Raw genomic sequence first — 20,031 nt, forward strand, 5'->3', positions numbered from 1 at the left:
TTATGCAACATCAGCTGCACCAGAGTCCTCCCAGCCAGCTCTCAGCACTCATTCCCCACATTCCCCAGACAAAACAATCTGTAATTTAAATAATAACTTTATGACATGATCACAGCTTAATGTCTGCCAGCAAGAGAAACCCTTGTGGGTTTTCCCTGGGAGCATCCTTTGGTAGCAGCGATGTTGATTTAATCAAACTCGTTATTTCTGTCTTAATGAAGGCTCTGCTGATGTCCCTGGCTGGGAAAGCACTCCAGGTTTGCCTGAATGCAGCTGGAACTGCTGAGGAACTGCACTGATGCAGTGATTTATTGTCCCTCTCTTCTCTGCAAAGCCCCTGCAGCTCCTCAGCCCCAGCCAGCCGTGGGTAATTAACGCCACCCACTAATGAGATTTCTCCATCCAGTCCAAGAGGATGTCCAGCTCCCCCAGGGATTTCATGGCTGCAGATGTGACATTCAGCTGAAATGATACAAAGGAATGAGCTGTAACCACAGACCATCAGTACAACCCAACATAAAGAGAATTTAAAGACCTGTGTTAATTACCAGGCTCAGTCACCAACTCACCTCTTCATAGTTTGCAAGTATTTGCTTGAATTTCTCCGTGGATTCCTCCCCACACACACAGTTATTCTTTTCACGCTGCAGAAACAGGATTAATTCATTAATCTGGGCAGTTAATTTTTAAAAATAAGATTTCAGTTTCTGATTTTGCTGGGCATCATATACTGAGACACTGTGGAACTGTGGGAAAGGCTGCAGGACCCAAAACCAGGCTTTAGCTCACAACAGCTGATGTAACAGACACAAGGACAGGATAAATATTGAGCTTTAGGACCAAAGGAGGAGTTTGCTGTTGAGAAAATATAAAAATCTCTCAGTGGACAGAACACTCTTGACTCTGCTTTGTATTCTCAATAAAACCATTTATACAATCCAGCTTTATATTTTATATTTTTTAATTTTATATTTTATAATTATATATTTATATTTTGCAGCTTTCTAAATCTCCCAGGTTGGTTTATAGGTGAAATATTGACAGATGCAGCCAGGCTGGAGCAGAACCCAGGACTTACACACTGCCCGAGCTTCCTCCTCACACTGAGGAAGGAGTTGGCGATGCTGCTGATTTTCCTGTTCACAAACGAATCCTCTGTCCTGCAGTGCTTGAAAACTTTGTCCACGTAGAAGGTGAAGAGCTGGTGAGTGATGCAGCATCTGTCTGAAGACTTAGAAAATGAATTTAGTGACTAAAAGTTGTTCCAAAGGGCTGTAACCTGCAGTCACTCTCTGGGATAAAGCATCTCTGACAGGAAGCTCGTGGTAGCTGAGCACAGCAGGACAGTTTGATTCAGAGCAAGCTTCTTCAGTGGTGCTTGATTGAAGCTGATAAAATAGATGGGAAATCATTTTAGGCTGATTTTCCAGGAGATCCATCCTCAGCAAGTCTCACAAAAGGAAATCAGCTGATTTTGCAGCTGGGTATCAGAGGCTGAGACCTGGACTGTGCCCAGTGTTTAGGGGTATGAGAAAGCTGAAAATTCCTGATTTATGACAGATTGCATTTCCCAAGGTCACAGTCACCTGCTTTTGGATGCTGTAAGGGCTCCCCAGCCAGGGCTACCTACCTTGACCTTGTGCAGGGAGTGAGGGTGGGACAGGATGCTCAGGGTCCGGATGGGGTCTCTGGATTGCTGCAGAGAGGACGGAGATGGGCAGCTCTGGAGCTGCTGGCTCCAGAGGGGCTCCAGGAGCTTCCAGGGGCTCCCCCAGCCCACCAGGAGCCTGGGAAATACTCACAATATTGGCTTTAATTGCTGTGAAGCCAGCCCTGATCTCTGTCATGCTCATGGAAACCCTGCAGGCTCCAAAGTGGAAGATTTTGTCCCCAGCTGTCGGCATCAAATTCACCCAGCAGGACACGGAGAAGAGGCAGAGGAACAAGGGGGATCCTCTCATGGCAGCTGCCTGGGAGACCTGCCCAAGGAAGAGAATACTCCTCTTTATTTTCCTGAATAACACAACTGTGATCCATATGAAAATATGGATTTTATATAAATTTATATAAAATAAATTTTATATAAAATTTGTACATATGCACTAAAAACCCCACGCTCATTAGTATCTCTCATGCATTTCTTTTTTGCTCCCCATGAGCAAGGGAGAAAAAAATCAAATAAAATCAAATATTTAACAGAAGAGCTCAAAAGGAAAAGGAAAAATAAATAAAATATTAGTTTAAATTGCATCTAAATAAACAGAGCTCTTCTGAAAAAATGTTATCAGAAAAATAAATACAGTGAAATTAATTTTTTAAGTCTTATGACACAGAAGGAACAGGAGGTAACTGACTGAAAGTAACAGATTTCAAAGTCTTATCCCAGAAGAAAACAGGTTCCCTCTGGAATAGCATAAGTCAAACACAAGTTTTGTTAGCACTGAAAATTAAGGATATTAATAAAAAAATGTATTTCAGAGATAGGTGTACAAGGAAATACCCAAAAGGACATAGAGCAAAGGGATAAATTCAGTGTTTTACCTTCACCTCTCTCACCGACGTCTGACCTGGAGAGCTCCGAAGGACGCGTTTTTATCCCGGTACCAGGAGGAAATAACTCTTGGATTAACTTTTGGGATTTTTCTTGCTTTTCCCAGCACTTATTTCCCTTTGTAATTTGCTGAATTAATGAGCTCGTGCAAGGGACCAGCTCTCTCTCCCACGGGTGTTCCCTCACCTACGGAGGCGGGAACTCTTGGCGTCACTGCGTGGCTTTCCTTTTGGGAAAAGGGATGTGACCCAAAGCAGGGAGCATCCTGGGGATCACATCCCCAAAACACCCAACATGGAGCAATGCTGGCAATCCCCTCCTGGAGAGGGGCCGTTCCCAGCTCCTCACAGAGGTGTTGGGATGTGGGAATCTCAGTGGCATCACCCCACGGGGGTCCCAGCTCCCCAGAACATCTGGCAATGGAGCCGGTAGGAGTGGTGAAACTCAAGTCCAGGGTTTTCTCCATCATTGTCATGGCACAAGGGGCCTTCCCCTGCCACTTTCAGGGAATCCTGGTCCCAGATGCAAGGATTCCTGCTGCCAGGTTCAGGGAATGCTGTTCCAAATCTCCTCAGTTCCTGGGCACTTCTCCATCCAGTGTTCCTGGACACTTCTCCATCCAGTGTCCCTGGACACTTCTCCATCCGGTGTTCCTGGACACTTCTCCATCCAGTGTCCCTGGAGGACATTTCTCCATTCAGTGTTCCTGGTGTTGGAGACGCACAGGAACGCAAGGTCAGGGGCTTTGGAGGACACAGCTCCCACCCTGCTTCCCAGGCTCAGAGGTGATTCAGGTGATGATTGTTCACAGCTGAATCTGTCACCCTGCAGAAGGACAGAAATGTCACTGACACCTTCCCAAGTCCCCCAGGCCAGTGACATCCGTGACCATCCCACCACAAGCTTTCCCTGCAGAGCAAAACTGGTGCAGCCAAGGAGCAGCCACGTTCTCCTCGCAGCATTTCAGCCCCGGGCTGTCCCCAGGGAGCCAGGATCTGTCATCTGGGGCACGTGGGGATGTGGCAGCTCTGCTGCAAACCCCTGATCTCTGTGCTGTTGGCTCCAAGGTTGGTTTGGATATTTCTGGATCCCTTTTGGAGAGAGCTTCATTCAGTCTACAAACAAAAATGTACAGCTAAATAAACTCCCTGGAGTTTCTGTGACCAGAAGGGATGGACAGCTGGACTTAGAGGGCACTGGGGTGGCGAAGTCACCCCTCTAATGCCAGAGGCTGCCTCTGGAGCGGGTTCCTGCCGGGAGCAGCAGCCCCAGCGTGCCCCTGTTGCAATGCAGGTTGCCTTGTGCCTGTGGGCCAGGGCTGTCCTACACGGATCTGCTGGGTGACTAATGAATTTATAGATAACCAAGCTCAGTCTTGAGCAGAGATCTGTCACCAGGGAAGGACTAGGCAAATGGATTTTCTGCCCAGGCTAGTCAGGGTGTTGCACACAGGGTTACTGGAACTGCCCACTGTGCCTCAGCCCGCTGGAAATCAGCCAGAGGGCAGAGCCCAGGCTGCAGACGGTTGGATTTGCCCTGGCTGAGGTGTTGGAGGGATCTGGGACAGAACAGGGCTGTTAATCCCCACCTCCCTCCCCCAAATCCCAGCTGCTGCCTAGAATTGCAGCAGAAATTTCACTGGAAGCAGAGGAAGTAGCAGCATTCCTGGGAGCCTAGTGCACACCCAGCCCAGGTGAGGAAACAAGGGAAGAGGCAGTGAGTTCTTACTTCATTATGTAAATGTTAGATGACATGAAAGGATTTCTTTCTTTCTGTTTTCTTTTCCTTTTGGTAACTGAACTGACGCCCAGGATGGGTCAGCCAAGTGCCAGAAGGCAAGGAAGAGATGTGGCTGTGGGAGAGGTGGAGGAGACATGCTGGGATGATACAGGAACAGGAGGGAAATGTTGGATTATCGGGGCCCAGGGCCTTGGACAGATCTCTGCATGTGTCCCTCAACCTCTCTGTCCTGTCACTGACCTTCTGCAAAGCAAAAGAAACAGCAGGACCCCCAGCACAGGGGCAAGGAGGAGGAAAACCCCATTGGGGTGGGGGATAGCCTGGGGAGATTTTCATGTTGGGGTTTTACTGTCTGTGAAATGGTGGTGATGGAGGACCCCAAGTGCTGGACGTGGGGGGTGGCCAAAAGCCCCTCATTTCAGAGCAGGGTGGAACCAGCAGAATTCCATTCCCAGAATGGTTTGGGTTGGGATGGACCTCACATGGCAGAGACACCTTCCACCTTCCCAGGCTGCTCCAAGCCCAGTCCAACTCAGCCTCGGGCACTTCCAGGGATGCAGGGACAGCCACAGCTTCTCTGGGCACCTGTGCCAGGGCCTCACCACCCTCCCAGGGAAGGATTTCTTTCCAAAATCCCATCTGTCCCTGCCCTCTGGCAGTTTAAAGCCATCAGCACCTGTTGGAACAAACCCAGATGGAAGCAAATCACCCCAGCGTGGCTTTCCCCAGGCTGTCACCAACCCACCAGCTCCAGCAGCATGAAAACACCCTCAATAAAACAGAAAATCATCCCCCTTTCACTCTGGGAAGGAAGAGGGAAAGAAGGAGCAGGGATTTCTGGAAGCCAGCACTGTGACGCTGCAGATGAGCTCAGTGAAATGGGAAGAGATTCCCGCAGGTGCTCCGGGCAGAGTTAAACCTTTGGGGCACTGCAGCGCCGGGAATGGGGCAGGGAAAGCTCCTCTCCCCAGCAGCACTTCCAGCTAACGGGAAAGGGCTCCTCCCTCGGGATTTTATGGCAGGCACGTTGTGACAGGGCGCTCTGAGGGTAGTGACGGCCCAAACCACGAGCAAAGGCAGCAGGGAGGGTTTGTGAGCCAGCTCAGGAATTAAAACTCAGCCCTGGGTGCCATTCGCTTAGCTGAGAAAACATTGATGCGAAGCCCGTGGCGAGCACACAGGCACGGAAGGGATGAGAGGGAACATCCCCAGAGCAGCTGGGAAATGCCGCTGGGAGGATGGAGCCGCTCGGAGCGCGCTGTGTCCCCGCAGCGCCGCCGGGGATGATGCTCAGCGACAGAACATCTCCGGGGGGGCAGAAAACACCAGGCATGGGGCTTGGGGCTGTGACTAACCCAGGACTAACCCAGGACTAACCCCGGACTAACCCAGGACTAAACCAGGACTAACCCAGGACACCGTCCTGGAGAGCCCGGGAGCGTGACAGGGAGCAGGCACTGGAAGGGGACGAGACACTGACTCAGCCCCGGCTGGTTGGGAAACTCAGCCCTGCTCCATCCCCTGTGCACCCCACTGGTGTTACTGGGAGTTACCGCAGCCCTGAGCCTGCCCTCACCCAGCTCCGTTAATAATTCGTTCCAAAGAATTCAGTTCATCCAAAAAACACCCCTTAAAGAAATTGTCATCGAGCTGTTCTGATCCGAAGGCTCCCCGATCTCGAGGGCTGGTCCCAGATCACGTTAACATCAGGTTTCCAGTAAAGTGTCTCAGGGTGATAAGGCAGTTTCAATAGTGCCTTTCAAGGCATTTTTTGCACTCTAAGAAGTTCTGATAACACTCGACAGCCCAGCCTTGGTCTGACATTCTTTGTCATCGCCCCTATTTCACAGCAGCTTTAGGCAAACCATCATTTCAGATATGAGCCTGATAATGGCTTTTCTCAGGTCCCCAGAGCCAGAGAACGTGAGTGAGAGAAACGCTCCCAGAAATTTTTATAAAGGAAGAATTGAGCTTTAATAACAACATCCAGCAACAATATCTGGGCTCAGGAACCCTTCCTGATCTCCTTCAGGAGAAGAGCTGCAAAAAACAACTCAGTCACATGAAACAAAAATGATTGTGGGGTGTTATACCTGCCCTGATAATGCTGTAGCTCACCAAAACCCATCACAGAGTTGTAATTCTGTTTTCAGCAGCAGAAGAAAATGTTTCTGCCTGGTTTTTCTGCATTGGAGTAATTTCTTTGACACGTGAAGCAATGTAATTTGTGAGCCAGCCCTGTCCTCTGCGTAGCTGGGTGTCAGTGGAAAGGTGAAACACAGTTCTCAGCTCCTTAAAAACCAATATTTAACTGCAAAGAAACCACTGTCCCTCCAATCCAGAACCAAAACCTCGTTTGAAGGAGCGCTAACCTGGCAGCATCCTCCTGAGCCCAGGCACAGACAGCAGCACCCTCCAGGTGCCACCCCTGGTGCCATGAGCTTGGCACTGTCTGTCATGGAGATGTCCTCTGCCCTCCCTCACAACCAGACTGTTCTTCTCTCTCTTAATTAGTGCAGCTCATTATGGGCACAAAGCCTGGCCAGGGCCAGCTCCAGCCCTCACCCAGCCCCAGCTCTGCAGTGCTGCTGACAGAAGTAAAAAAGAAAAAAAATTGTTTTTCTCGGTAAGCTCGACAAATGAGTCAGAAAACACTCAGTGAGGAGGTGCTGCCGGAGAGGCACATCGTGTACCCTCTCCCCAGTCACGTTTCGAACCACAACCACTCGAATAATTCTGAAAATCAAACACTGGCTGCTGCTGCTGCCTCGTAGGGAGCAACAGGCTGAGCGTGGCTCGGCTTGGGGAAATGCGATTTTTATTCAGCCAAGCTCCAAGAGATATCCAGAGCAAAAGTTCAGCTGCTTCCCGGGATTGTTCCCGAGAGGTTCACAGCACCCAGGACTCTCGGCAGCTTTAGGATGGGCAGAGCTCCTTTCCCAGCTCTGGGGGGCTCAGGGACCTCTGGAGAGCCTGGGATGGGCATCCCTCACTCCAAGATCATGTCTCTCACCCCAGGACAATGTCCCTTACCCCAAGACAATGTCCCTCACCCCAAGATCATGTCCCTCACCCCAGGACAATGTCCCTTACCCCAAGACAATGTCCCTCACTCCAAGATCATGTCTCTCACCCCAAGACAATGTCCCTCACCCCAAGACCATGTTCCTCACCCCAGGACAATGTCCCTTACCCCAAGACAATGTTCCTCACCCCAAGATCATGTCCCTCACCCCAAGACAATGTCCCTCACCCCAAGACAATGTCCCTCACCCCAAGATCATGTCCCTCACCCCAAGACAATGTCCCTCACCCCAAGACCATGTTCCTCACCCCAAGGCAATGTCCCAAACCCCAAACCCATAATGCCTGAATCCTCCTGATTTATTGCATCAGCCATGGTTGTCCCTCTGGGGCTCCTCCTGCCACTGTCAGACACCAAGAGCCCAGCTCAGGGTGTCCCCAGGTGCAGCAGGAAGGGGACAGTGCCACGTCCCCCAGGGAGCATCACCCCCATGCTGGGGGTGGCCCTGGGCGCCCCCTGTCCTTGGCCAGGTCAGGGACATGTGCCAGCAGTGCCACCACCTGTGCCAGCTCCTGCCCAGCCCAGATGTGACACTCTCCCTGTGACTCACCGATGACACTGCTGCTGCTGCTGCTGCTGAGACAGAATTTCACCCTGAAAGGGGAAAGAAATCTTAAAAAAAAATAAAATTAAATAAATAAATAAAAGGAAATTGTCTTTTTTTTTCCCCTCCTCTTCTGAGACTCATCTTTGAGGAAGAGGAAAAGCGTGATGGAGGATCTCGAGCATCAACAGATGTTCTGCAGAAAATTCATTTAAGTCACCAAGGTGGGGGGTGTGGAAGGTTAGATAATTGTTTCCCCTGCTCTGGCAAAATGTGAACTCGTATTTTGGTTATCATAAATGGCATCTTCCCCACAGGGAAATGCATATTTCAGGCTTTTAGAGTTAAATCATTCCGCTCAAAAAGATTTTTTTTTATTTTTTCAACTATCCAGCACTTGGGTTTCAGCTGCTACCTCTGTGTCCATGGGAGTCCACCCAAAGTGCCCCTGTGCCCGAACCCAGGCTCTTCATGCTCTCTGTGATGCCAAGGCCCCACAGGAGCCCAGCTCACCCCTGCCCAGTTCAGGGACCAACTGGGGAATTAAATTGCCCTTGGGAAATTTTCATCCCCAAACTGCAACATCTCAGGAGCTGTCCCAAAAGGGGAGGGAATCATCCCTCACATTCCAAGAGCGGTGCCACCAGCAGCACCAACACCACTGGGAGCAGCTGTGGGCTCTGGGCCAGGGTCTGCTGGGGTTCCCAAACCCATCCCCCAGCTCTCCTGTTCCTCCCATCCTTATTTCTGGAGAGCTGAAAGTGCTGTGACAGCGAAAGTCACACGGAGCATTTCACAGAAACGCAGAATCACCCGGGCTGGAGGAGATCACCTAGGCCAACAATCAACCACAGAACCTCCATAACCACCCCTAAATCGTATTCCCAAAAGTATCTTTTGATGGAAAACTGGGCTTGGGCCATGGCTGGAGCAGCTGATGGATGTGACAGTCCCACGCAGCCCCTGGGTTTATCCCGAGGGCGAAATGTGCTGACAGCGCAGGCAATAAATGACACCTAATAAAGGAGAAACTGAGAGCTGGCTGCTATCAGCTCCAGTTTTGAACGATCCAGGGAGCAAATGAATCACTCCAATAGACAGCCAGGTTCAGCTTTCACCAAAACTGAAAGCTGTGTTTCAGTAAATTCGCTGTTGGCTTTGTACGCAAGCGGCTCGCGGCGCCGGGTTTCAGTTTTGGGTTTATATTGCCCACCTCAGTTTCACAACCCTGAGGAGCCAAGGCTGGTTTCGGGATGGATGCACGTGAGCCTGGCGAGTTCTGCTCCAGCTCTGGCCCCAGGGCACAGAGATGGGCACTCAGGGACGGGTGGGGAAGGCTGGCACAGCCACTGGGCTCCACCAATTCCTGCCTTATTTGATAGCTTGTCCTGTGGGAAGGGGAAAAAGCAGGAAAATCTGGCATTGTTTGTTTTCCTCTAGGTGTAAATTCCTGAAAAATCATGTTCTGCTGCAAGGTTGATTTTTCCAGAAGCTTCTCCAATTCCTCTCAGGATAGCTCTGCCTGATCCTGGCACACATGAGGAGCACCAGCTTGGCCTTCTGTCCCCTGACCTCAGAGGACACTGAAGGCTCTGAAATACGCAGAGCATTTCCTCCCTGCACAGCCCGTTTTAGCCATCAACATAAATCAGGGGCATTGTGAGGATTTGGGCTCTTCATTTCACTTTGTATTTTCAGCAGACACTGCTGGACGCTGCCAAGGAGCGAGGATGAAGTTCCCATCCCTCCTTTCCCGACAGCAGAGGAAGTTTGCTTCAGATCATGTTTTTTCTTCTTTTTTTTTTTTTTTTTTTTTGTCTTCTTATTTTTAAACAGTGAGAGGGGTTTTCCACCACTCAACTTCATCTTCCACTTCCTAGTTACAGTCCTCAAAAGTGACAGGGAGAGCAATAACCAAACAGAGACATAAATGCCTGATGCTGTTAACGAAGTAAATCTTCCTCAGAAAGGTAAATCCCAGGGAAATTGTTGAAGAAGCTGGAGGAGAGCAGTTCTGAGCAGGAGTGGAGCTGAAAACCTGAGCCCTCATGGGGAGCAGCAGGATTTCAATTGAACTCTACTCCTTTTATAACTCATCTTCTGCCCCTATGGCAGGGGGTTGGAAATAAATGATCTTTACAGCCCTTTCCAACTCACACCACTCCATGATTCCATGATTTGTTTTTGGGGTCTCCATATTAAGTCAGGAGAAGGAGATTGGATCACCTGTTCCCTCTGTAAAAAAACAAAACAAAACAGAAAACAGGAGGGGGATATGAATACTTTTAAAAGCCTCTGAAAAGCTCATTTGGTGGATCATTTTTTAATCAAAAAACCACAGCAAAGCTTTTGGAGCAGAAAAACACAGTGGAAGCACGTGGAAAATCCCCTGGCAGCACCGAGGATGCTGCAGCAGAGCTCTGAGGATGAGCCACCATCCCCATCCCCAGCTGCGCTTGGTGGGGTGGCAAAGAAAACCCAGGATTTCCAAACCCTCGCACAAAAACCACCCCAAAAGCCCAGGGTGGGAGTTGCCAGGCCAGTGCTGGCCACAGGGGCTGCTGCTGCTGTGGAAAGGGAGCGAAGCTCTGAAATTCACCCCGGGGTCACGTGGAGCTTCCGAGCATTGGCTTGGCCTTACTTGATTTCTCAAACCCTGAGAAGGAGTTTCTGTCTTATGACCCCCTCAGCACTATAAATAGGCTGGGTTTGTGTTATTGGTCAGAGTTTTGGTGATAAATCATGACAAAGTCAATCCAAAAGATCCGCACATTTCATCCCCACCCCTAAGTAATACCAGAACTAGAAAAAAGAAGCTCCTCCAAGCAGCCCTTGTGCAATGAGCTGCTCAGGGCAGGAGATGCCCAAAATTGCTTCTGTAGAAGGCTCAGAAAAAACCCAAAAAAGGCAGTGAAAGTGATATTTGGGGCAATGGATTATATATTCAGCGGGTTTGTGGCATGCTTTTACACTTTCTAGTCATCTGCAAAGAAACTCACCTGAGGAAACATCACTTGGAGGGAAGAGTCCCCAGTCCTGAGACACCAGTGCCAAGATCCCGCTGGTTTCTCTAAGGACAGTGCTGTGAGCCTCATAAAATTCCTGCCAATCACTGATTTCAGGGGAGAATGAAAGAGATGACAATATAACAACACCTCTGTTTGCTCTGTGGAGTGGGAAAAGCCCCATGTGGATGATGGCAGCGTCACTGACCTCACCCACGACTCCTCACATGCCTCAGAGAGAGGTTTAAAATGGTAAAACACATGGAAAATAGGGAATTCAGCACAGCTGACTCTTCTAGGTTGGCAGAGGGCACCCTGGAATTCCAGGAGGGTTATTAAATTTTGTTATTATTCAATCTCTGCCTTGGGCTGCAACAGAATTGCAGATATTGGGGGGTTTATGTATGTTTGTGTGCCATTAAAATGTGCAAATATTTCTCAGTTAAGTTTATCACCAAAACTGAATCTGCAGAGGGGAAGGAGTCTCCTTCACCGGATTCTTTCATGTGGCAATTCCAGACAGTTCCAGCTTCATTTAGATCACGTGGAAGTTCTGGACCTTCTAAGAACTTATGTAACTCTCACTCTGTGTCACATTAGAAGTCACATCAAATTCCCAATGACACCAATTCATGACTAATTACCCATCTCTGGACATGATAAACCGGTGATATTGGTTAAATTTCCACAGAGCAATTTGGGATTTATCTGTTGAGGTTGGCGCGAGTCACGCCGCGCGTTCCGGCCACGTTCCCACATGTGAAATATCCAAGGTCACGCCTCGCCAGCTGGAAAAATTCTTGAGAAAAACACAAAGCAGCGCACTTGGTGCTTCACCAGGAACTGTTAGTCATCAGCACTGGGCTGATGAGAGAGCAATGCCATCAAACACGGGGTGAAGGAAAGGCCACCAAGTCCCTACTTCCCCCACGAGCGTCACTGGCAGCAGATCGTCCGGATCTGGAGGGATGAGAAATGGGGAATTTCTGAAAAGGAAAGAAAGAACAACGCCACTGTGACAGCCTAGAAATGCAGGGGATCCTCCAAGTTATGTCTAGAATAGATAGTGCAGAAAATCACAGAATCACAGATCACTGAGGCTGGAAACGACCTCTGAGATCATCGAGTCCAACCTGTGATCCCAGCCTTGTCACCAGAGCAGAACACTGAGTGCCACGTCCAGGTGTTCCTTGGACACCTCCAGGGATGGTGAAACCCCTCCAGGGATGGTGAAACCCCTCCAGGGATGGTGATACCCCTGCAGGGATGGTGATACCCCTCCAGGGATGGTGATACCCCTCCAGGGATGGTGAAACCCCTCCAGGGATGGTGAAACCCCTCCAGGGATGGTGAAACCCCTCCAGGGATGGTGATACCCCTGCAGGGATGGTGATACCCCTCCAGGGATGGTGATACCCCTGCAGGGATGGTGATACCCCTCCAGGGATGGTGCTACACAATGTCCCTCTGTCCAAAAGCAATGCAGAGACCAAGAAGGCAAAATAAAAAAGTAATAATTCGTGACATCAAACCTTGCCAAGAGAAGAAAAACCCCTTCAGTTATCAGGGTGAGCTGCCACCCTGCTCCAACAATGGGGCCCTGAGGACATCCAACCCCAAACACTCCCCAGGATCGTGTCCAGGACCAACCTTTCCCCATGGCACATTCTGGGAGAAAGTGTTTGCCCACGGGCCTCTGTTTTAGTGCAGAAGCAGCATTTGCTGCCCCGCTGGTTCTTGTGAACCTGCCACTCTCAGAAGTTGGTGGGAGTGGGGTAAAAGCACACGAATGGCTTTTGAGTAACACGTTCTCCTTCCTGAAGAGATCTTCTTGGCAAAGACAAAAGCTGTTTCCTAAAGGTTCAGCGCTACACCCACGGCCCCCGGACACTCTTTAGGAAAAGGTGTTTTCTTCATTCATGAAGCTCGGTGTAGTAGCGCAGCCACCGCCTTTCCACAGCGCTCAGCACGGCTGAGTCACAGCGAAACTGCACCGTCAAGATCTCTGACGAGGCAGAGGAAACGCAGGTAAACACAGCAGAGAATCGCCCTGCACACGCCAGAGTTTCCTCTGCGGAACGGGCACGGCTGCCTGACGCTGCTGCCAGCCCCAAAACACAGCCTGGGCTTCCACAACGGGCTGGAGGCAATTGCACAAGAGCCAGAGCGGCCAGGCACGCTCGGGATATCAGATGTGACCTCATGGAGAGCCAGGGCGGCTCCAGAGAAGAGAAGGTTGGAAATGAGCGCTCAGCTCATGGGCAGGGTGGAAGGAGGCTTCCAACGCCGTGGGGCTGCTCCATCTCCTGCCACTGCCAGGGTATTTCCCCTAGGCTGGATGTTGGGCTGAAGGATTTTACTGGAAAAGTGATAAAGAGCTGGAATGGTCTGCCCAGGGAGGTGGTGGAGTCACCATCCCTGGGTGTGGTTAAAGAGGGATTGGATGTGGCACTCGGTGCTGTGGTTAGTTGAGGTGTTGGGGCTGGGTTGGACTCGATGATCTCCAAGGTCTCCTCTCTCTGGTCATCCTGTTCTGTTCAAAGCCCCTCTGCCATCTATCCCATAAAAACACCAGTTCCTAAACCCACAGCAGAGGCTCAGCACTGCAGGGGAGAGCCTGGGGCTGCATCCTGCCCTGCAGGGAATGGGATCAGCTCCAGGATTTGAGGATCCAGGATCACAAAAACCAACCTCACACATCAGCTTCCATGCCTTGATGAAGCTCCAGCAGCCATCCAGGTCTTGGCACTACAGATTTATTGACCCCTGGTGGGTTCAAATGAAGCAAAAACCTTTCCCTGTGTGGGATGCCAGGGAAAGGTGGGATCCTGCCTTTGGAAATCGAGTTTAAGACAGATTTTGTCTGAGCTTCCTGCCCTTCTCCTTTCAGATGGATGTTGCTGACAGTCAAGGGGAGAAACCCCATGGCAAGGGGAACAAAAATGGGCCACCAAAAATGTGACTCAGGCCATGATTCAGCTGCACTGATGTCCCTGCAATGATTCCCCGGCAGCAGCTTCCCCATCTTCTCTGGAAGAGGCAATGCCAACAGAAAAAAAGGGAAAATAAATCACAAAATCCCACACTTTCCCTACCTCAGACTCTCCAGTTGGTGATGTTTCATCCCCTTTGCTCTTACACATGTGCATGCCAAACATTCCTCTCTCCTGCTCCTAAAAATGAAGTGAAAATCTCTCTCTCAGTATTCAGGAACAAACAATACTTTGCATTTTCCCAGCTGTTTTTTTTGCCAGCAATGAACTCCCTCTCAGAGGTTCACAAATTCAACTTGAAAGAAGATCAGTGTGATGAAGGAGACAAGAATTTAAGGGATTTGTTCCCTAATGGAGGAAGGCTTCCCTACTGGGCAGAACGAGCTCTTTTAAAATAACATGACGGATTTCAAAGAAAACATCCTGATTTCAGAAAAGCTAAATTTATCTCCCCTCTCACTTTCTTGGATGCCAAATTCCCGAATAAAGAAGTGAAATCTTTATCCCAAGGAAGCAGGGGATGTGGGCTAGAATACATACAGAAAGGGAGGAGAAAAGAGAGGGAAACGGAAAATCAGGAGACGTCACAGGAATTCTCTGTGGCTCCAAAGGGACACTTTTATCAGAGCTGGGACAATAAGTCCCAGCTAAGACAGGACACGCTGCTGCTTGGATGGGGCTGCTGTCCATTTCTAGGAAACAAAATAAGATTTAAAAGCCTGGAAACTGAATTTTCTTGACTTGATTGTGCACTTTAACATCAGGCATCAAAGCAGTGGCAGAAATCCTGATCCTGCCCTGGAGGATCCACAAGGGACCAGAGCAGGGCTGGAATCTTCCAGCTGGGATCCGCTGATCCAGCTGATATTTGGGAGCACAAACTGAGCTTGCTGAGCAGTGAAAATTCACATTGGCTTCAGATGACATGTGTATTAACTGGAAAAAAAAACCCCAAATGAATTAAAAATGAAGATTTCAGATGATGAGTGTTTGCAGATTAGAATGCCAAAGAATTTGTACAGATCATGAAAAGCAATTCCAGTGAGTGCTGCTCTCTGCAGGTTTGATACTGAGATTTAAAAGTAACAACACTTTTTTTTCCCCCTAATCATACAACATTTATCTAAAAATAAAAGATGGAACTGTTAGAATAAAGCAACCTCAAGCAGCACCTTGGCTTCTTCATGTATCTCTGCAGCTTTCCTCCTTAGCCACAGCTAAATTTACAAGAAACAAGAAATGTAAAAATAAAAAATGCAGAGTCTAAGCACAAAAAATTGATGGGGTGTGAGGAGAGGAGGGGGGTCAAAGAACAGGAAACCCAAGTTGACGGGAACCCGAATGACATTTGGGCTTAATGAATGACTTAAAACCCCAATATTGCTCGTCAGGAAATGGGGAGAGGAAATGGAGTGATGTTTTGAGAGTATAAATTAGGGGCTCCATCAAGGTGAAAGCTGCAGATCTGCTTTGTACCCTCCTGTGGGATCCAGCCCAGAGCTGCAGCAGAGGGGAGCAGCCCTTGCACACAGCATGAGGACCTGCTCCAGGGGCACAGCCGTGCCCATCCTGCTGCTGCTGCTGCTGGGCACCGCGCCCACCCGCGCCCAGCCCTCCTGCCTCCACTTCCCCGAGCTCCTGCCCGCCAGGCTCAGAGAGCTGAGGGTCAAGTTTGAGGAAATTAAGGATTATTTTGTAAGTATCATTAGTTTTGTCTTCTTGTTCTGCCTTTCTTGCAGGGTTCTGGGATCTGGAGGAGGGGGAAGAGCTTCCTCCCGGCAGAGATGATTTGGCTGTGTTGGGTTTCGGGTGAGCGAGAGCAGCTCGGTTTTGCTGCTCAGTGAGAGAAAACCTGCCAGGCTTTTCTTCCTAGTTTTAATGACAATGAACTCGAGATTTCATAATGAACCTCTGCAAAGCTTTCTAACCAAACTTCCCCCAAAGCGTTGCAAACCGAGGTAATCACTGAATTAATAGGAAGGAAATTGTTTTTTCTTCAGGGCAACAAGGTCCAGCCCTGTTGAGGTCAGTGCCAGGTGAAAAGGGAAATCTTTTCCTACAGCTTTTTTTCATCTGGAAGAAGCACAAAACCTGCCCAGGGTGTTTTATGAGTGGGGGAGCAGAGCAGTCACTGAACACCTGCAGGTGCCTGTGTAAGGTCCCTGCTGTGCACCACGGGAGCCTCAGGGCTCACGATGCACTCGGAGCCTCTGCCATGGCACCAGCGCTCACAGAGGTGCTTGGTCACCACCCTGGTACTGTTTTACTCCATGCCAATGTGTTTTAGCAATAAAACAAGGTAATTCTCCGGATTAAATCTCAAGATAATGTCACGGCTTGTATTTGTCATAAAAATGAATGCAGGCAAGATTTTAGATGTAGAGCTGGCTGTGAATCTCCAAGATAATGTTGGGAAAGAATATTTTTAACCTCTCAGGACAGCTTTTAATCCTTGCATGCTTTGGGTGGTGCCAGCCCACCCCACCCCACTGCAGCTGGTGCAACAGAGGCACCACGAGAACAAACTCCCCTTTTCCCATCAACAGGAGATTCCAGGGGTAACCAAAGCGGGGGGATTGATCCCTCCTGCCCTGGCAGAGAGGCTGGGGTGGCTCCTGGGGGCTGCCAGGACTCTGACACCTCTCTGGAGAGCTGTGCTGCCTGCAGCAGCAGCCTCAGACAGCCCCGAGGAGAGCGAGCAGCTCCAGCTCAGCCCGAGGAGTTTCACATTAACAAATTCAGTGGCACTGAAGGTTGTGATTTCATTTTCTTGCTGGCCTGACCTAACAGCCCTCGTGCTGAGCAGAGTGATTCCTGTACCCGGTGTGCTCTGCTCACACCTGCACTGGTGCCCTTTGCTGCAGGGAGACCCTAAATGCAAACAAGGGAAGGAACATTTGTTAAAGCAAATGGAAAGAGCTGCCTGAAAAAACTCATTTTTCAATTCCATCCTCCCCCAGCAATCAAAAGATGACGACCTCAGCATCCAACTGCTCAGCTCTGACCTGCTGGAGGAATTCAAGGTAAGAATCTCATTCCCTTGCGAGATCCTCCTCCTTCCCCATCCTCGGGCGGGCGTTTCCTGAGAAGGGGAGCGGGCTGGAAACGGGGACATGTGCTGCTGTCACCCAGGCTGGCTGTGCCACCCTGCAGGGACCCGTGTGGCCGTGCCGGGGCTCGCACGAGGTTGCCCCGTGGCCAGCTCGGCTCCCACGCCCGGCTCCGCTCTGGTGGCCGTCCCCAACCGGGCTCCCCCCTCCTGTCCCCCAGGGGAGCCTCGGCTGCCAGTCGGTGTCGGAGATGATGGGGTTCTACATGGAGGAGGTGCTGCCCAGCGCCATGAGGATCAGCGCTCAGCACCAGCAGAGCATGGGCGACCTGGGCAACCTCCTGCTGAGCCTGAGAGCCACCATGAGGCGCTGTGTGAGTGGGGCTCAGCGGAGCGGGGACACGGCCGGGGCGGGCAGAGCGTGCCCGGGAGCAGGGCAGGGCTGGGGGCTGGCTGGGGCGGAGGAGCAGGGATGCAGGGATGTGGGGATGCAGGGATGTGGGGATGCAGGGATGCAGGGATGTAGGGCTGCAGGGATTAGGGATGCAGGGATGAAGGAATGCAGGGATTAGGGATGCAGGGATGAGGGAATGCAGGGATTAGGAATGCAGGGATTAGGAACGCAGGAATGCAGGCAGGGCACTCCAGGACAAGGTTTGTGCTCACATCGGTGCAGGGATGCAGGGTTTCAGGGATGCAAGGCTGCAGGGTTTCAGGGCTGCAGGGATGCAGGGATTAAGGATGCAGAGCTGCAGGGCTGCAGGGCTGCAGGCAGGGTGCTCCAGGACAGAGTTTGTGCTCACATCGGTTCAGGGAAGCAGGGCTGCAGGGATTAAGGATGCAGAGATGCAGGGATCCAGGGATGCAGAAATGCAGGAGTGCAGGAGTGCAGGGATGCAGGGTTTCAGGGATGCAGGGATACAGGAATGAAGGGATTCAGGGATGCAGGGTTTCAGGGTTTCTGGGATGCAGGGCTGCAGGGCTGCAGGGATTAGGGATGCAGGGTTTCAGGGTTTCAGGGCTGCAGGGATGCAGGCAGGGCGCTCCTGAACATCGGTTCAGGGCTGATGGTGCAGGGGCGCTGCGGGCAGCCAGCCCTGCAGACACAAAGGGAGGCACGAGGGGATCTGTCCCTCACCTGGATGCTGGAGCTGCTGAAGCCTCACCTGGCCGTGAGGCCAGCACTGCAGGCAGACGGGACAAACCCTGTCCCGCACACGGAGCTGCTGTCCCCAGGGACTGGCAGCAGGGACAAACCCTGTCCCGCACACGGAGCTGCTGTCCCCAGGGACTGGCAGCAGGGACAAACCCTGTCCCGCACACGGAGCTGCTGTCCCCAGGGACTGACAGCAAGGACACGGGGCTGGGGACAGGCTGAGAGCCCAGGCCGGGCTCATTCCGGGCTCTGTCCGTGAGCGCACGGTGCGAACAGCTGGAATTGCTGCGCCCAGGGGGAAGGGGAAGGGGGAAGGGGAAGGGGGAAGCAGCAGCCACAAGGGACAGGAGGAGGGGACAGCCACCACCACACCCTGGGGAGGAACCCCTGGGGCTGAGGCCTCCGCTCGTGTCCCTTTGCAGCACAGATTCTTCACCTGCGAAGAGAGGAGCAGGAGCATGAAGCACATCAAGGACACCTTCGCCAGGGTAAGGCCAGGCTCCGGGGCTGCCATGGCACGGCAGACACCTTAGAGGGCAGGACAGAACCCAAAAAGCTCTTTAATAATTCAAATTCTTGCAGCAGAGGAATCCAGGGAGTGCCGATTGAGGGGTGGGAATTCTGGAATTCCCAGGGGATTGGGCAGAGACGCTGGAGGTGTCCATGGGAGGAGGATTTGTCCAGGCATTGTCCATCACACATCTGTGACAGGCGCACTAAGCACAGCCGGCTTTCCCCTGCAGATGAACACGAACGGAATCTACAAGGCCATGGGAGAGTTTGACATCTTCATCAACTACATCGAGAAATATTTAACAATGAGGAGAAGGAAATGAGAGCATCCCTGGGTCTGCATTTTCCACACCAAATCCTGCTACTTGTTTAAAAATCACTTTAGTCTGCAAGAGTCAAATTAAGTTATCTCAAGGTTCAGGTCAAGAGTTACAGGTTAATAATCCAGCTCAATATTGTATTTAAGAGTTATTTTTTTAATAGTTGAATTTATTATTTATTACTTCTAATACCTCAGTGTTGATGTTTACAGTATGTTTGGAAGAAAAGAGTGATGAGCTTGTAAATTATTATTTATTGTTCCATATTTTAATATTGTTTATCATAGTGTTATTTTATGCATAGCTTCAAAACACCCAAAGCAGCGTTTTTCTGGAGGGCAGACAATGAGCTGAGCTTATCCCCAGTGAATTCCACTCCTGATTAGGAGCAAGGCCAGCTCTGACTTCAACAAAATTTAATTTTAGGCAAATGACCCTCTCCTCATATCCTATATCTCTATTTATTTATGCAATCAGTGGTTTTGTGTTTAGGAGGAGAAAAAAAACACAGCAACAGCTTGGTTGACTCCAATTTAGACTTCAGCCTGTAGATTAGTCCAGACTAAATTTTAAAAAATTAGTAATAGGAATGAAATGTTTGGTTCTAATAGAACTTAAATATTGCTCAGTATCTGCCTACCAGAGCTGCTGGGTCAGCCACTCTGCACTTTCCAAAGTTAACCTTATTATTTCCCAGTCTCTGATTGGGTTTTACTCTCTGTTTTACTGCTCTTGGTTTTCTTTTAGGAGTTAGAGGATATTTAATTAACCACCATTTTAAGGTGGCTCGGGTAATTTGCATTCAAATCCCCGGGGCTGCTCCCAGCACTGCCGATGGTGGGGTTGAATTTTTAATCCCCACGAGCAGCAGGAGCAGCTTCTGTGCCCTAAAAGTGGCTGATTTTAGGGCTCAGCTTCCTCCTCACCCCGGTGGACACTGAGCCAGAGGAAAACGCCACAACCCCAAGAGAGGCTTTTACTTCTAATATTTAGAAGTGGAAGGGCCCCCACATGATGAAACACTGCCAGTTTGGTGTTTGCTGTGCAAGTCCCAGCTGAGGGGAGGTTATTTATA

The 20,031-nt window shown here is 50.3% G+C and overlaps 2 protein-coding genes across 2 annotated transcripts; one reads left to right on the top strand and one right to left on the bottom strand.

Annotated features, from left to right (window-relative positions):
- Positions 1-254: 254 nt before the first annotated feature.
- LOC102105755 (interleukin-20) lies at positions 255-1,961 on the bottom strand. Its single transcript, XM_005529421.3, has 5 exons — positions 1,803-1,961; positions 1,631-1,696; positions 1,079-1,231; positions 570-644; positions 255-462 (listed from the first exon to the last, which is right to left on the bottom strand). Exons 1-5 carry the CDS (start codon positions 1,959-1,961, stop codon positions 385-387), a joined length of 531 nt encoding a protein of 176 aa, XP_005529478.1. The 3' UTR covers positions 255-384.
- Positions 1,962-15,451: 13,490 nt separating this feature from the next.
- On the top strand, positions 15,452-19,585 carry IL10 (interleukin 10). Its single transcript, XM_005529420.3, has 5 exons — positions 15,452-15,613; positions 16,879-16,941; positions 17,189-17,341; positions 18,546-18,611; positions 18,867-19,585. Exons 1-5 carry the CDS (start codon positions 15,452-15,454, stop codon positions 18,957-18,959), a joined length of 537 nt encoding a protein of 178 aa, XP_005529477.1. The 3' UTR covers positions 18,960-19,585.
- Positions 19,586-20,031: the final 446 nt, after the last annotated feature.

Source organism: Pseudopodoces humilis, chromosome 26 (genome assembly GCF_049639895.1).
Source record: "Pseudopodoces humilis isolate 2021_Gansu_Grassland_sample_001 chromosome 26, ASM4963989v1, whole genome shotgun sequence".
Lineage (NCBI taxonomy): Eukaryota > Metazoa > Chordata > Aves > Passeriformes > Paridae > Pseudopodoces > Pseudopodoces humilis.

Bases quoted from the DNA above. Each gene is read 5' to 3' on its own strand.
- LOC102105755 (XM_005529421.3), bottom strand. From the start codon at position 1,961: ATGAGAGGATCCCCCTTGTTCCTCTGCCTCTTCTCCGTGTCCTGCTGG. The intron at 1,697-1,802 runs GTGAGTATTTCC...TCCTCTCTGCAG, and splicing joins CAGCAATTAAAGCCAATATT to CAATCCAGAGACCCCATCCG. The intron at 463-569 runs GTGAGTTGGTGA...GTATCATTTCAG, and splicing joins TACTTGCAAACTATGAAGAG to CTGAATGTCACATCTGCAGC.
- IL10 (XM_005529420.3), top strand. From the start codon at position 15,452: ATGAGGACCTGCTCCAGGGGCACAGCCGTGCCCATCCTGCTGCTGCTG. The intron at 17,342-18,545 runs GTGAGTGGGGCT...GTCCCTTTGCAG, and splicing joins GAGCCACCATGAGGCGCTGT to CACAGATTCTTCACCTGCGA. The intron at 18,612-18,866 runs GTAAGGCCAGGC...TTTCCCCTGCAG, and splicing joins TCAAGGACACCTTCGCCAGG to ATGAACACGAACGGAATCTA.